At 53.1% G+C, this 17,361-nt stretch overlaps 1 protein-coding gene across 1 annotated transcript in view; it reads right to left on the bottom strand.

Annotated features, from left to right (window-relative positions):
* Positions 1–4,063: 4,063 nt before the first annotated feature.
* RIMS3 (regulating synaptic membrane exocytosis 3) overlaps positions 4,064–17,361 on the bottom strand; it is a 23,426-nt gene continuing 10,128 nt past the window's right edge. Inside the window, exons 2-6 of the mRNA XM_024199312.1 lie at positions 11,660–11,801; positions 10,718–10,830; positions 6,278–6,379; positions 5,396–5,535; positions 4,064–4,276 (exon numbers count right to left, since the gene is read on the bottom strand). Of these exons, the coding sequence (XP_024055080.1) occupies positions 4,064–4,276; positions 5,396–5,535; positions 6,278–6,379; positions 10,718–10,830; positions 11,660–11,801 (710 nt within the window). The remainder of the gene's footprint in view (positions 4,277–5,395; positions 5,536–6,277; positions 6,380–10,717; positions 10,831–11,659; positions 11,802–17,361) is intronic.

Here is a 17,361-nt window from a genome sequence, read left to right as displayed (position 1 = left end):
TAGATCAGGCCTGTCTCTAGCTTCCAGCAATTTAGTTATCCATTGAGACGATGCAGTGCTCCCCCCATATTAGGTGGCTATAACTGGTTTTGCTTGGACTTTGTTGCAGGTTTTTAGAGCTGGACCTCAAGGGGAAACACTCTGGGCCACGCTCATCCTTTTAACTCCACCGGGCTGCCTGGGGTTGGATTCTGATCTCACTTGCACTAGTGTAACCCCACTGACTCATTCCTGGTGTACGTGAGCTCAGAAATAAGTCCTAAGTATTTACTATACAATCCTCACAGCTAGTTTCCCCTTTGGGGGGGGGGGGGTGTGGGCACTGGGTAGGCCCAGACTAAAACAGACAGTCTGCAAATGCCCTCATCAGCAGTCCCCCTTGGGCGGTAGAGGCATGCGGGGGGAATGGGTCTGAGGTTCCTTTCCTGACAGAAGACATGACGGGGAGAGAGTGCGATGAGTAACTGATGAGTAATCGTCGCAGCCAGCCAACGCAAACCACGTACCAGACAAGAAATGCCCTTTTGTCGTAGAACATTCCTCCTCCCTCCCTCCCCCCCCAGCTGAAACCTTGTTCTCCATTCGGTCTGGGGAGGGGCTTTTACGGAGCGTGTAGAAAAGCAGCTTGGATGGAGGGTTTTTTGGTCTGGGTGAGGGGAATGTCCGACACTGGACCTCATGCATAAGAAAATAAAAAGGAGCTGACATCACAGTGTAAACACGATACTTGAGTATTGTCTTTTTTTTTTTTTTTTTGCAACCCAAAGTAAAACTTGCCCCGTCCCCCCCACCCCCCACAAGTCCCCCACTGTGAATGGGGTCCAGTGGGCTGGGCAGGCAGCGCTGAGAGTGAAGCAACGGAAGCTTTGATGGGGCTACAGTTTTTCTAGAGGACGATGGCAGCCAGCTGAAGTCCTCGGCATGGTGGCTTTGCCATGCCAAGCTGTCTTGGGGAGCAGAAGGAATCAGTCCCTCGAATCCATGTGCTTTGCTTTTCAGATTTACTTCCTAGCAGCAAGACGTCAGTTTATACTGCAAAAGAATCCGGGGTGGAATTTGTTCTGATTCTAGCTACATTGTTATCCTCCAAAGCATGGAATGTTTATTAATAATAATAAAAAAACCCAAATGCTCAGGAGTGTCCAGTTTGTTCCCCGGAGATTCCGAGCATGTCCTTCAGATTTCAGTTCTTTTGTCCTGGCACTGGATTTTCCACTCATCAATATGAGTAGATTTTTCCAGCTACTGCTCACGTGAGAGTGGCGGACTGTATTGGAGACCGTAGGCTTTTGTACGCTGTTGTGGATATACAACCCCAATTGTCTTTGTTCTAGGTGGCCCTAGAGTGCTATCCTGGAAAAAGTCTCTGCAGACTTCCCGACTTTATGTCCTGCAAAGTATTATGCTAAGAGTTGGTTGGGGTTGAAGTTGTCACATCCCTTCCATTGGTTCTGAAAAGAATGGGTTGTTTGTTTGTAAAGCTACGGTACTAACTCAGATATTTAGAGACAGCGTGATGTGTGTTGGAGGAAAGGGAAAGAACCTGCTTACTTCAGTCCAAGTTAATGAGCAAGACATCTACCAAACTTTCATACTTTGTCCAAGCTGACCTCCCAATGCTCAACTCAACTCAACTTCCAACTCAAATCAGACCTGCTAATTTGTCCAGCAAACAAAAGCTGGGTTGTCCTTTTTTTTCTTCTAATACTTGAGTGGCCAAAGCAAAAGCAGAGATGATGTTCATCTGAAGGAGAAGATCACTCCCTTGAAAGCTTGTCCTCTTCAGACACCTGCCCTCCTACGTATTCAAAAATCCAGCACTCAGGAGCGAAGAAACCGAGTCCAGCCAGCCAAGGTGGACATCAGGTAACAGAATCATGCTCTGGAAGGAACCTAAATTCATGTCATCACCTTCTTCCAGTTCCAATAAGCCGGGCACAAAATGGGCTTCCTCAAATAACCCACTCCGGCTCTAAGGTAAAACCATACGGTGGACCAGCAGGGCCGCCTTTAAGTGTGAACTTGGAAATCAGTGTATATTGCTTGTACTGAACAGTCACTCCTCCACCACAGTAGACCAGGCTCTGGTTCCTTGGGAGAAAAACATGAGATCCTGGGGAGCAAACAGACCTATCTCCATCTGCAATCAGCAGAATCCAGTCTGGTCCCCGCGCAGTGGTCCCAAGATATTTTGGTTTGGTGAAGTTGCAAATTCAATGTACATTTATAGCAGCTGAAATTCCTTGACACAAAGTTGCTGAAAACTTGATGGTTGTGTCACATAAGACCGCCACCAAAGAGTAAGTACATTGCGGACTGGCAGTTTCCATTTTGTGGAGGGAATGGTTTCATAGCAAAGTTCTTACCCTTCAGGTTTACTTTTTTGTTTCTTTGCGGCAATAAGTTCTAGTTGGTTCATCCTTGCTAACGACGCAGGAGGAACCATAGGATGTTCCTTGTGCTCTGTGCATTGTGAAATTATCTTTTTGCCAATCAATACTAATAAAAACAAACACTCAACCCTGATTTTGGTTGATTGGTATTAAAGACTGAAGGCCAGAGATATCTGCTAGGTAGAAATACCCCATTCATCTCATGTCCTTTTCCAGTCTGACCACTCGTCCACCTCTTGGTTTTGGAAACTGATCCTTCAGGACAGTCATTGTGTAATTTTTATTTATTTTTTAATGAAGAAACCGCAGTTTCTAGTGGTGTCTCCCCTGAGTATTTTCAGCAAATTTCATTAGGCACCTTCATAAAAAGCTTCCATAATTCTCGGTTTTGCTACAAGAACTGGTCCTCTTTGGGAACCAGAATACTGCTTTTTAAAAAAACAAAAAACAAACACTCATCATTGTAATAAATTCAAAACATCTAGTTTGTTTTGTAACCTATCTGTCACCCTTACACCAGATCCATAGTGAATACAACTGAGATGTTTCCCTGCAGCATACCAATGAATCGAGGGTTGGAAAAAGGTGCATTCAGCCCTTCTTTCTGGTTATGGACAGTATATGTTCTGACAAACCCTCTGTTTGCTCCCTGAAATGCAGTAATTGAGTGTGGAAACCTTTCAGCTACAAGTTGGACCTCGCCTAGGGGTGAATGAGCAAAGATGAGACTGACTAGGAGTTCAATTCAACCATCATTGCAAGCTTCCCTTTGCATCACCTCCTCCTAGTTGGAACTGTTGTATGAGGCATGGTATCTATTACATTTTGGGGGTGGTCCTTCAAAATAATTTGAAAGTGTGGAACATCAAGACAGAACCACAATACACTTAAATAACAGTCAGGTCAAATGCACCTTTTTCTTCCCCTACTGCTTTGGCAGAGTCACTTGTCACAGGCTACATGCTACCAAAGAAAAAAGTGATCAACAGATTGCTTGCTCGACCTTGCAAGATTTGTGTCAGGAATCTACCAAAACAGCAAGTGACTGGTGGATGGTTCCTGTCGGTAGGGAGAGGGTCCCTCCTAGATATTGCAGAGAGAGAATGTGTTTTCAATTAGCACATGGCAGGCTACATAATATAAGATGCTACATTCCGTTAAAAAAAGTAGTAGTGCTGAATATATTCATTTTTCTTTTTCTTTTTTTTTAAAAAAAGCTATTTTTCCTCAACGATCAGGAAAACAAAACGGAGGCAAAACAAAATTGAGTTAACATGCTACTTGCAGTGGGATTGAATGAATCGGATCCAAGACGCTCCCGCCAGCTGTTCAGATGAGAAATATGGTCCATTGTTTGACTCCTTTCCGAATATGACTCGATGAGATGCGGTAACAGTCTTGGGATCGGTTGTCGGTCAGTCACATCACTTGTTCTGCGTCACAAGTTTGTTCTTGTTTCTCCTTCCCACCCCTCTCGTTTAAAGTCCCCTGCCTGCATGGTGGAACGTTGCAGCTGGCGAGGAACATGTCGAGAGCAGCTCGTTTCAGGGAGGGGGGAAAAAAAACTAAACCAAACCAGACACAGAATATTTACAGCCGTTCCACCAAAGGTTTTGGTAGGCCAGCTTGTTTCCTTCCCTCCCTCCCACCCATGCCCTGAGCCCTGCCCCTTAGGGGCAAGAAGGACTTGTGGAACTCTCTAGAGAGGACTGGGAGAGGCGACGCGTCAGAGGGCCAATGGTGGAGTCCGCCAGCGAGGAAGTGGGGAAGAGTTTGTACCAGCCTGTGACCATGTTGGAGAGATCCAGTTCTTCCAAGACAATCTGCGCCATTCCCATGAAGCATTTGTGGTCCATGCGGCCATAATCTCCCCAGACAATCACCTACAGGGAAGAACCCTCATTAGCTAAATTGAACCTGTCCCAGGCTGGGCTCTGTGCATGGGGACTGGTGCCCAGAGCATCATATAAACCTTGGGACTCTTCTCCGGACCCCCAACGTTTACCTGAGGGAAGCCAGGTGGGTCACACCAGAAAGGTGTCTGGTGTTATTCTGAGGGGGGCTCTGAGCTAGGAGTATGAGCAATGAATTTCAAATTCAAGACAACAGGGGTCCTATATTCCCATCTCTGACACTGACTCCTCCAATTGTGCAGCCATGACCAAGTCTGTCAGCCCCTCTCTGCCTCAGGTTACCGACCTGCAAAATGGGGCATTATAGCCTTAATGTGTCAGGGATGTTGTGAAGATGAGTTACCCCACTGAGAAAAGATTGTGAGATCTTGGCTGCAAGGTGCTGCCTGCCGTTTCTGGGCGAGGAACATCTCTTAGGGTCTGTATGGTGCCCGGTTTGTACAGGCCCTGCCCTTGGGTGAGGCACTACCATAATATGAACATATACAGTTCAAGACCTGCCTCTCTGAAGTGCTGGGTGCCTGCAATTCCAATGGGAGCCACAGGATCTCATCATCTTCAACATTTGAGCTCTCCCTCGGTCAGCCTAATGCTCACCCAGTTGGATGCTGATGTCACCCTCAGCTCACAGCCATCTTGGCCACCGATAAGGTGTGGGCCCTATGGCAAACGATGTGTGCACCTGGATTGAGGGAAAGGTCAAAAGTCCCTTCCAGCCCAGGATCTCAAAGCACTTTACAAACCTCCATGAATGAGGTCTCCGCATGCCCCTGCATGATACGGCAGGAACTACTGCCCTCAGATGCCAAGGAGCGACACAGAAAGGGGAAGGGACTTCCAACAGTCAGGGAGGAAGTGAGGGGCAGAGCTGGGGATGGAACCCAGGAGTCCAGACTCCCAGTTCCCTCAAATGAAGCGTTCATGGATCCGCTCCCCCAGTCAAAGACCAGGTGTTTGACTGGGTCTCTTTACAGACAATGAATAGGGGGGATCTGGCACCCGCTGCTGGGGGCATTTCCTCAAAGATATCCAACTTTCCCTTTAAGAAGTGGTCTTTGCCCACCTCCCCTTGAAAAGAGATTACTTCACCTGCAAAACTCTGCCCTGTGGGCCCTCGTCAAAGAGCAGCGCCTGCTGGTAGAACGGGTCCCAGGTCTTCTTGGCCATCTTGGTCTTCTTCTTAGCCAGGCAGGTCCCATTCTCCAGCAGATAAACTTTAACATAGGTCGCTGCATTGGAAAAGAGACAGATGCAAACCAGCTGTGATGCTCCTCAGCAGAATCACCTGGGTACTGGGCCTCATCTACAGCGGGGGAAACCCAGGCAAGCACTGCCAAAAACACACCTCAACCAGAGCTCTGCTTCTGCAGGGATGCTGGGCTGCCAGGACCCCCTCCCCAAGCCCTGTGTTGTAGTTTCCCAGAGCTATGCAGAAGGGAGGGGGAGGGACGTCTCGTCTATTTGGTGGGGCGGGGGGGAATGGGCAGCAGGAATTTCGGGAAGGCGTGCTGAAAGATTGGCATCCCGCTGGGTTGTGGTGCATTCTCTGTGGTGAGGGCCATGTCTATGGGGGCCGGGAGGCTGGGCTGGTAGCCTTGACCTTTCACTTCCTTGCTGGGTAGGTTTTGTGTTAGGTGTGTCGGTTGTAGAACAACCTGAACTGCCCCTCGGCCCAGGGTTATTGTGTGCTAATGCCTGGCTCTGCGGTGGCGAAACGCCGGTGCACTCAGCCAGCCCACCCCTCGGCTGCCCACTCCAGGCAGAGCCAGATCCAAGGGACCAACCATAGCACAAATGGAGGGGGAGCCCCAAGGGACTGGGGGGGGGGCATCTGCCTGTTGTTGGGGTGTATCATAAAGCAACACTATCGAGAGCAAAATGGAGGCATTAACCCCTCCTCCCCCGCACACCTTCCCAAAGCTCCTGGACCCCACTGGCTCTTCCTTAAGGCTCCTTGGCACGGATACCTACCAGGGATGGACTTGGAACCCAGCTTTGGGGTGAGGCCCCTGGCCTGGATCACCTCCACCTCCAGCTGCCCGCTCCTATCGATCATCCCAATGTGGACATCGCCTAGGACAAAAGGGGAGAGGTGAGAATCAGGGGTCCTAGCGAGCCCCATCCTGTGTCAGGGACAAATGGCCGCCCCCCATTAGCATCCATGTCGTTCCCTTACTCGCCCGCAGCTTCCACTGTCCTCTGCACCCTTGCTCGGAGGACCCTGTTCTAATGCACCAGGTGCACTGCAGAGCAAGTCCCAGAGCACCCGGTGTCTTAAAACAGCTGCCACAGGGGGCGGGGGGCACAGCAAAACCAAAGTAACAAGAATGTAGCGCTGACGAGAAGACAGGACATCACAGGAGAGCCAACTAACCCCGTCCTCAAGGGAGCTTCGATGGGAACATGTCTAGGACCCGGAGCTCAATTCTGGGCACCTTGTTACCAGAACAACATAGAAACAGGGGAGAGAATTCAGAGAAGAGCGACTTGCCATGGGCTTCATGCACCTGAGTGCCCGTCTGAGCGTGCTGTCACGGCACTGGGACAACTTAGTGAGACATCAGTGGCTGGCTCTGCAGAATTTCTAAGCGTCCACAACTACCGCTGAGTTGTACCCTCTAGAAATCAGGCTGTAGCATTTTAAAAATGAGGTTCCCCCCGGTTTAAGAGAGAGCCTTTTCCTTCTGCTTCTCCGACAACTCCATTCGCTGTCCATCTACTTTTGTATCTGTCGGGCCACAGTGAGATATGCCCTTTCTGATCCCTGAATCAGCCCCTCAGGAGCTTTCCCTGTGCTAGGATTAACCAGAGCCGTGCCTTGGGAAGGGGAGTTCCTCAGCATGGCACGTACGTCCTGGGGCTGCCCCAAGAAGCAGTTGAGGAGGTGGCGAGAGTTGGGTATCATCTCCATTCTAGCATCAATGCAGTGTGTCATAGAATAGCAGGGTTGGAAGGGACCTCAGGAGGTCATCTAGTCCAACCCCCTGCTCAAAGCAGGACCAATCCCCAGACAGATTTTTGCCCCTGAGCCCTAAATGGCCCCCTCAAGGATTGAACTCACAACCCTGGGTTTAGCAGGCCCAAGCCTGACTGAGCACCCAGCAACTAGTTCCCTTCAAAGGGGGGGTGGGCGATTTCCCTGCCTATAGTGCAGTTCCTCCAGCCCTTTCTGAGTCCCATGAAAGCGTCCCTAGAGATGGTCCGTGTCCTTTTGTGCCGGGCTCAAGGGTATTTCTGATGGGCCCATGGCATGCCCCAGGTTCCACGTCGTACACTTTACAGGAGCATCTCCAGGGATAGCCCCAGCCCTCTGCTCACAAACACTGAATCTTCCCTCTGTCAGTAAGTAAGTTAGTAAGTTCTCCACCCGGATGCCTCTCCCCCACCCTCTTCTAAAACGCTCAGGTTGAGTTACGCCTTCACGCTGCCTCCGCGGCTCCCTTGGAAGAATGACCGTGGTGGTTATCCCTAACGTTGGCCAGCAGAGGGCAGCTGAGGAAAGCGTGTTCTCAAGCATTAGGTGCCAAAGGAGAAAATGCAATCCCAATGAAAGCGGGTGGGTTTGTTAAAGAAAAAGGGAAAGCAAAGACAATGTGATTTGTGGTGTGAGGATGTGGCAGCTCGGCTGGCAAAGCCCAGAACGACATGAACAACAGAAACCACCACGGATGGAGAAAGAAAGAAAGAAACCAGAAGGAAAACAAAAGACAATGAACTTTTGTTGTTGGTTTAAGCTCACGACACGGATTCGGTCTCCCACTTACGTCGTCCGCAGCAGCCCCGGTAGGTACAGCCCTTGGGATGTGCACGGAGGTAGGTCCCCGTCGCTCCACTGGTGTGTGACTGGCCTACGGCCTGCACCCCTTGCACCAGCGCGGCCCGGGGGAGGGAGCGGGGGGCGGCACGAGGGGACGGGGGGCTGTTGGTGTCACGCCGGAGTTTAAGAGAAACAAGAGGAACTTGGACATTCTGAGACACACTTTGCATTTCAGAAGAGCATTGGACTCGGAGCAGGGGACACCGTAAGAAATGGGGGGATGAGGACAGAGAGAATGAGCTGAGAGCAAGGTAGGGTCTCAAATCCCGGGGGTGGGGAGTTATGGTTTGGGGGTGTCACCTATCCCAGGGTCCGGCTTGCTGCCTTCCTAAACCGTGTCAGGGAGATCTTAGGGACCGGCACCGGTCCACGCAGCGGTCATTGAGAAACACTGACCTTTCCCACATTGATGGCCTTAAGGAGAAGAAAAATGCCTCCTTTCTCCCGCTGGCCCCAAACTTGCTATAGAAAAGCCAGGAACTTACTTTAAATGCAGCCGGTCTGATTCGGATCTCCCTCACACCAGTGACACTCAATTGACTTTGAAGGGGTTACTCTGATTTACACCAGGCTCAGGGTCAGTTTGTTCATGGTGGTTTTTAAAAAAAACCCAAGGCAGGAGGGGAGGGTTAAGCATTAGGCATTAAACATCTGCCCCCCGCCCTGCCCAGGCTCAGCTCGACCCTGCATCCTGCTGAGGTGGAAAACAAGCACCACGCCGACTACTGGTCTTTGGAGCATTTCCACCAGCTGTATTTTGAACCTTCAAAATCTGGGGCAAAAATCTTGAATGGAAATTTTGATTTAAAAGAAAACAAGGAGGGGTTATGAAAATGTGAAATTCCACACCCCTCCCCCTGCCTACCATTGCCCTTAAAAGTGATCTCTCTCCTGCCATCCATGTCCATCCTCTGACAAACAGAGGCTAGGGACACCATTCCTTACCCATCCTGGCTAATAGCCATTAGTGGACTTAACCACCATGAATTTATCCAGTTCTCTTTTAAATGCTGTTATAGTCCTAGCCTTCACAACCTCCTCAGGTAAGGAGTTCCACAAGTTGACTGTGCGCTGCGTGAAGAAGAACTTCCTTGTATTTGTTTTAAACCTGACTCAAAGGCACTATGGAACTTAGGACAGGGGCTTATAGAGAAAAGGGCCTGCTTCACTCAAGCTGAAAGAATGGTTTTCTTTTATACAGAATAAGGCCGGCATTCACCGCGTTTGCAGTTGCAGTCGTTGTCGCAGCACGGTGCTCCACCCAGCTTAACATCTCAAGAGAAATCCCAGCTATGGAACACTTCACTGGGGTAGGACGGGTCTCTCTGCAGTATCTGGGCATTGCCACATGCATACCCGAAAACTGCACTCTCTTCTGTAGCCAAAGGGGCCACCTGTCTGCTTCTCTGGCACCTGTGTCCTAGCCCGGACACCTCGCTGCCCTTCCTGCACTGCTGCTCGTTTGTTAGTGGCCCTGGCAATGGCAGGTTACGAAACTGGGATTTGCAAACACATTCCAGTGGGATTTGGGTTCCTAGCTCCCATGGGTCTCTTTCAAATCCCAACCTGACCCAGTGAGAGAAACGAACCCCGTCGGGCCTCCCCGTCTGTTGTTTTGGGCTGGGTCCCTCCTTTGTTCTGGGGACGTTAAAATGGTCTCGCTTCAGGCCTCGGAGTGCAATCCTCAGCGGTCCATTTGAACTCTGTTAAAAGGTGTAGCTGAGATGCCAGCACAGCCTGGCAATGAAAGGGTTAACGCCAGTGGGGTCACATGCCCCCTTATTCCACAGGGATGAGACCTGGCCCTGTGTCTTCAGCTCCCCCCCTCCCCCAGAAGGCTGGCTCAGCCTGCTCCCCGTGGAACCAAGCTGGGTCCCCTCTGCGGCTGGACAAAGGACTGATTGGCGTGTGGACAGGATCTACTCACCAGTCAGGGCCCCTGGCACTGCAGCAAATGGCCTGTGTGCAGTGTGGGTGGGGCTCAGCGGGGCAGGGATTAGCATCAGCAGGGGTGAGACAGCTGGAGGTCTCGGCAAGCTGGGCAGCAGGCTGGGGGCTCCGCAGCTGCTCAGGTTGGAGAGACCCCAGGCAGCAGGAGCAGCCTCTGTCTGGGCCTATTAATGCTATTTCAGCGAGTCCCTGTCGGAGCCCGGTGCCCTTCTCAGACTAGGGCCGGTTCGTGGGTCTGACTTCACTGCTCCAGTCCCTTCCCCTCTCGCTCAGGGTGGACGGAGGACGTGGGCTCCGCACATAACAAAGCCGCCTGGCTCCTGTCGTCCAGCCAAACCATCGAGCAGCAGGCAGCGGAGTGTCCAGCATTTCGCTCAGCTTGAGCGCGCATCAGTTCCCTGACTCCAGCCCAGGTTCCACCAGGCAGGTCACAGACACCCACTTCCCTTAACCCCGTGGGAGGCAGGGTCAGGGCCTGATCCTGACCTCGGTGCCAGTCACCGGAGGTCCTGCAGCGAGATCCGGCTGTTCGCCTCCATCCACTAGGAGACACGGGCCGGGCACAGGGCTTGGAGCCCAACCCAGTGTAACAACTTCCCCTCTTCCCTTTGGCTGGGCCACCCGCTCCAGCTGTGAGCACTCACCCATCGGAGGCGTCGCCAGTGTCTGCCGGCCAACAATCTGCGCCGGCCCGAGCCCGTCTAAAAAGTCACTGAACTGGCTCTCGGCTCCCAGCCGGGTCATGGGGAAAATGAATCTGAGATAAGGGGATGGGGGCGGGGGTGAGAGAGGAGAAGGGACAGTACAGGTGAGACAAGCCCCCGGGAAGCACTGATTTCCCAGCCAATAGTTCTTTGCACAGAGATAATGTGCCTTGCACAAGGATCTCAAAGCACTGAGCTAACATGAATTAACCAAACCTCCCTTACCATTTCCTGACAGTGACGTCAGCTGCGGAATGGACCCTCCCAGGGCACTGGTAGGATACCCACCACGTACGGATTAGAAATGCGGCTGGACAAAGCACAGGAGACTCTACAGGGAACCACCCTGCCCTGGAGGAGACAGCCCCAAGTGGACCGTCGCTACCTCCGATTTCTACAGGACCCTGTGAACTCAGCACGAGGAAACTCCAGACTGATCTGACACTCTGTGCCCAGGGATCTGGGGTGCTTGAAAGCCGGGCAGGCATCACCCCAAGGGGTTGTGGGGCTCCGTCAGAGAGCATTGGCTTGATACTGGTAGGCACCGGTGACAGCCGGGACTGAGAGCTCTGGCTCCGCACACCACCGGGCGGCCCAGTGGCTCGGTCTGATTTGGGGCACCAGGAGAGCTGACATTAGCCCTGCTGTTAAGCTGTGCCCCGTGTGGGAGTGGGAGAGCAGCAGAGCCACCATCATCCTCCCCCTGCGAGGAGAGCGGCCTTGGGGCATTACGTGCTTCCTCCAACCCACCGGGAGAGACCGAGGGCCTCCTCTGGAAGGAGAACTGCAGTTGGGCTTCTGCGCCTCGCTGATTGCGCCCTGCTCCCCTCCCCTCCGGTCCCAGGCAGGAAAGGGCCGGTCGCCCGGTGCCCTGGGCCTTACGTGCCATCGGAGCTATTACTGTTGGTGCTGCCGTCGGTCGATTCCCGGCTGCCCTGCCGCGTGACCCTATTCCTCATCTCCACGGCAATGCCGGTTTCCGTGCTCCGCCGGATGTTACTGCGCAGCTTCTTTGGGCCGCCGTCTGGAAGCAAACACACAGATAAGCCAGGCTGGGGAATCGCGGGCTGGGAAGTAAAGAAACTCCCCCCTCCCGGACAGCAAGATGGCAGAGAGCCATCAGCACAATGCCCCCTGCACCCCCATCCTCCTCCTTCAAGGGTTGATGGGACATGGCCATGCAACATGACATCACCCTACTGGGACAGGCAACCCAGGCGGTGTCATGGGAGATGTCATGTCTAGTGCTTAGAGCAAGAGCATAGCAAGATAGAATTCCTGGGTTCTATCTGCAGCTCTGTCATCGACCTCGGGCAAGTCACTGCCCCCCTCTGTGCCTCAGTTTCCCCATCTCTAAAGGGAGGAGGACCAGAGCCCCCTCTGAGGTGGGGTTTAGGGTTAATTGATTGCCAAGTACTTTGAGCTCTGATGCAAGGTGGCAGATGGCTCTTTGCAGCAGGGACTGCGTTTGTACAGCGCCTAGCTGGCTGGGGCCTGGAGGTGCGACTGTAATGCAGCCCAAGGGAACTGATGGCAAAACGGTAATGCTCATTTGTGCAGAAGATCAAGCTTCCTCGGGGGCTCCTCCCGGGCTGGAACGCACTCCCCCAGCAGCCAGGAACCACCGCAGATCTCGCCACCTTCTGCTCCTAGAGCAACCTGCCTTTGCTCCTCCCAACAAACAAACAACAATCGTCATTTAAAAAAAAAAAACACATGCAATTTCCCCCTAGGAAGGAAGCGACGAACAAATCAACCACACACGGCAGATGCTTGTCCCCTCTCTCGCTGCACTGCCAGAGCCTAGGGCACTCAAATGCCATGGAGAGGAGCACAGTACAAAAACTCAAATGGAGTCAAACAACTGAGGGCCAAGGGCACAGCAGGATTAAACAAAAGGACTGGGTGTTTCTATGGCTAACGAGAGGTTCAAGGGGTAAAAGCAAGTTGTTTGGAAGGGTTGTGAACATCATGCTTGGGGGCATGGGCCAGTCTCTGCCAGATGGGCCTTAGAAAAGAGCTTCTCCTGGGGACAGAGTAGCACAGAATTATCCACTAGGGGCTTCTTGTGCCTTGTATTAGGAGGTGTGTGGTAAGCAAGATGCGAGAAGTAATTCTTCCACTCTACTCAGCACTGGTAAGGCCTCGGCTAGCAACTCTGGGCCCTGCACTTTGGGAACGATGTGGACAAATTGGAGAAAGTCCAGAGGAGAGCAACAAAAATGATGAAAGGTCTAGAAAACATGACCTACCAGGAAAGATTGGGTTTGTTTAGTCCGGAGAAGGGAAGATGGGGGTGGGGAGGAGGAGACACACGATAACAGTCAAGTATGGAAAAGGTTGCTCTAAAGAGGAGGGTGATAAATTCTTCTTCTTATCCCCTTAGGATAGGACAAGAAGTAATGGGCTTCAATTGCAGCAAGGGAGGTTTAGGTTGGACATTCGGAAAAACTTCCCGACTGTCACGGTAGTTAAGAGCTGGATCAAATTCCCTAGGGAGATTGTGGAATCTCCCTCTCTGGAGGTTTTTAAGAACAGGTTAGACAAGCACCTGTCAGGGATGGGCTAGAATAATACTTAGTCCTCCCTCAGCGCAGTTGGCTGGACTAGATGATTTCTCAAGGTCTGTTCCAGACCTGCATTTCTATGATTATTCCTCTAAAGCAGCTGGTACTGGGCAATCAGCAGGAGATGGAATTCACTCCCAGTAGCTGCCAGGAGCCCCCAGTGGCTTGGCTGGCTGGTGGAACACAGCAGGTAATGTTGCCAAGGAGTGAGACCAGCAAACACTGGCTCCCACCTGCCTGTCCCTTCCCCAGCAGGGGAGCTGTCGCTCTCTGCCAGTTACATGATGGATAACGCTCCCCTGAAATATCACGCTCAAGCTGAGATGCTTCAGATCTTCTGTTTACCTGCCCTTTACAACTGACCTTTTCCTTCTCCGGAGGGGAGAAGGAGCGGGGGCGGCTGCTCTGTCCAATGGGAAACGCTCTCTGCCCTACAGACCCCAAGGGAAGGGGGCACTTTATAGCAGATGAAAGAATCAAAGAACTCCACGCGGCGAGAACCCCCCCGCCACAAGGTTCTGATCCCCATCTCCTGGCGCGCTGCTCTTGGGCCTTTGATAAATTATTCACTGGGATTTATGCAACCTTTGCAAAAAGAAAGAAAGAAAAAGCCATCCAGGCTGATTTCATGTCCTCACTCGCCTCTTCACTGAGAAAGCTGTTGCTGCCTGAGCAAACGTGAGCCCAGCACGGACCCCGTCAGCACCTGCCCTGTCCCCACTGAGGCCCCTCCCTGTCTGACCCCAGCACGGACCCTCCAGTCCCGGAGAGCCCCCTCCCTGTCTGCCAATCAGTGAGGCCATCATGAACTAACTCCTCTCACCTGGAGCAATGAGCAGGCAACCCTGCACCAGTTGTCTGGACTCCTGACTCCTGTCACTATTATACCTGCACTAGAGCAGGGATTCTCAACCGTTTTCTTTCTGACCCCCCCCTACACACACACACACACATGCTATTAAAACTCCACAGCACACCTGTGCCACAACTACTGTTTTTCTGCATATAAAAGCCAGGGCTGCTGGGTTGAACCCCCTTGCAGTCGATGGCTTCTCCCAACCCCCTGGAGTTTTATGGGGAACCTCCAAAAGTCCCCCATTTGGTTCAGATGCTGCACTAAACTCCCAGAAACTTTGGCGTTGGGCAAAAGCCAAGCTGGATCTAAACCAAATCGCTGGAGCCGGAGGGGTGTCCAAAATTGTCCGAAATCCAGGTCTAAACTTTGCAAATGGTGAGTATAATGGGTTGAACTGAAAGCCCTGATCCAAACCCTGGTGTGTGTGTGGGGGGGCGGGGGGGTGTCAAGATCCAGATCCAGCAGCTGGAATTCTCATCAGAACAGCCTGTGTATGCCTGGCACTGACTACCCGTCTCTTTCGGTACGTATGTGGCCCTGACACCCTCATCCCGGAGCGTCACACAAACAACGAGCGCCTCTTCGCAAACCATCCGCGGGGTGGGGAAGGATTATCACCCCATTGCACTGGTGGGGGACTGAAGTGCTGAGACACAGGGCGTCTGTGCAGAGCAGAGCCGCTCCAGTCCAGCACCTGAACCCTAATCACGCAGAAGAACAAAGATGCCAAAACACGAGGGAACATTTCCCAGTCTCAGCAAAGGTTCAGATCCAGCTCGTAAATAAACAGACACAGACATTGGTGCCAAGTAGAATTTGGAAGGTGCCGGAACCCAGTACCTTGCAAAATTCTACTTGCCTGGGGCTAGTAACTCCTTTTGATGGGGAAATCAAACACCATTCAATTTTCCACTGTCACCAAGGCAAAGGGCAGGTGAAGAGATTTTTATACTGGGCTGGCCAGCTGTCAGGGCAATTTTGCAAGGCTGGAGAAGGGGCCTGTTATCGGACCTGGGTCCTCCCCCCGCCCTCCCACCAGCACTGAATATGGGAGAATCTTGCTCCCTGGATGACAGTTTTATTTTATTTTGAGAGGAAGCAAATGTAGAGCCAGTTCTCCCCAGTAACCTCTTACAGGAGGAGGGGAGTGAAACCCACTGCCTGCAGCGGGGCCAGAGAGGGAGATGGGAGAGGACACCCCAAAGAAGCCTGGAGTTGATTTCATCTCCCCCCCCCCCCCCCCTTCCCTTTCAGTTTGACTGCCCCCCTGCAGCATCTTCCTGGCGAGTGTTGCCATGGTAATTTTGTCTGCAATGCAGTGGGACCCCCTACAGCCAGCCCCAGAGTCTCCTCCCTGCTGAGCTATCGCTATCGGAGCGACACAGAGCGCTCCCCTCTGCTGGGATGGACTCGGGTTCGAGAGAGGCAGGAACACGGATCGATTGGAGAAGCAAGAGACAGGAGGAGCCGCTGAGAAAACTCACTGATGCCGCAGGGCCGGGAGCGCTGGCTCTGCAGGCTGTGGCACCCCCCATTCGGAATTGGATGTGGCTGGATCCTTATCCGGCTCTGAGAGGCCGTCAGGCCGACATGAGAGCAGCCACCCAGGGGCTGCTTGCTCTGCTCTCCTTGCTCGGGCAGCTCGCTATCCAGAGGGTCACACGGGTGCCGGCAGGCAGGCGCGGTCTGGAAAGGCTGGGCCCTGCATTTATGCCACAGTTCTTTTGACTTTGGCTGGGGGCAGGGGGTGCTCTGAGCCTTTCATCTGGGGTGAAATTCACCCCAGCGCAGGGGGCGGGTGCCAAGCCTTTACCACTGGCGTAGACAACCAGGGCATCCTTGCTTTGGTCCGCCGAGCTCAGCTGATTCGTATTGTTTGCCAGGGACAGAGGGTGCTAGGGAGAACATGCCTGGAAGCACCCAGGACGATTGCCTGCGTCATTCCTCCTGGCTCCCACACCCCTGCCCTCTGCATGGGCAAGGCGGCATCGTACCCACCCAGTGAGGTGCCCAGGGGTGGTGAGTCTTTTGCTGTCGTGGCAGCTGCAGGGCTGGGCTAGGCATCTAGCCGGCATAGCCCTATGCATGCTGGGATTCCTCTGTTACACTGTCCTGTTTCTCACTCCTCCACGCTCTTGGGAACTCAGGGAGCCCTAGAGCGCCTCCTCCCTGTGCCCAACTCACATGCTTGGCCCTCCTGTAGCTCGACAGCCATGAGCAATCAGCAGCCTGATGGGGCCACGTACCCTGAACGCCAGATGGAAGGAAGCGGGGTGTAGCAAAGCAGGCAACTGGGAATCCTGGGTCCTTCCAGTGACTTGGCACATGACCTGGGGTAAGTCACTGCACCGCCCCGTGCCTCAGTTTCCCCATCTATATCCTGCGGGTGGTTGTACCTTCCTACCCCACCGGGAGGTAGTGAGAGCTGAAATCAATCTGGGTCTCAAAAGAGCGCTGAACTCCTTGGGGGGGAAATGCTACAGGGGAGCGAAGAGTCCGATGCAACCTCCCTTACGCGCAGGGAACAGCCCTGTTGCAACCAATGGATTATTCACATGCTTCAGTGCGTTTGAGAGGGGGCAGGCATGACACAAAGCAAAACGACCTCCACAGAACGGCTGGAACCTCCGGGAGAAAAGGCAGGGGAGCCAAACGACGCTTCGTCTCATCGCGATGTGCACATCCACTGACCTTCTGCCACAAAACCAGCCATGTCCCGTGACCTATCGGGCAGCCCTGCACCCGGGCCGCCAGCCGAGCTGGGGGGGGAGGAAGAGGTGCCCCTACTGGGCGAGGGAGGAGAGTCGTGCTTCTGTTAACGGGAAGCGTAGCGAGCTGGCCGAAGGGCCGGGAGATTCTGGTTTTACTGCAGTGGGGTTACGAGGCCTTAGCGGCGAGGAGTAGGGGGACCAGGAAGGTGGGTGGGAGGATCCATGGCCAGAAGGTGCCACTGGGTTGCAGAATTGCAAGCTAGAGAGAGGAACGTCAGGGTTTGGCTCTGCCGGAGCCATCTGAGCGCAGACCCAGAGGGCAGGGGAAGGCGTGAGCGCCTGAGCGGCACCCAAGCCGCAACATCCATGCCGCCGTGTTTAGGCTCGCTGGCCTGAGCCGAGTTAGCGCGAGTCTGGCTACCCATGCGGGGGGGGGGGGGGGGGGGGGGG

Source organism: Terrapene carolina, unplaced genomic scaffold (assembly GCF_002925995.2).
Source record: "Terrapene carolina triunguis isolate 2854851 unplaced genomic scaffold, T_m_triunguis-2.0 Scaffold236, whole genome shotgun sequence".
NCBI lineage: Eukaryota > Metazoa > Chordata > Testudines > Emydidae > Terrapene > Terrapene triunguis.
Note: the sequence above shows the minus strand (reverse complement) of the source record. Positions and strands in the feature narration are given on the sequence as shown.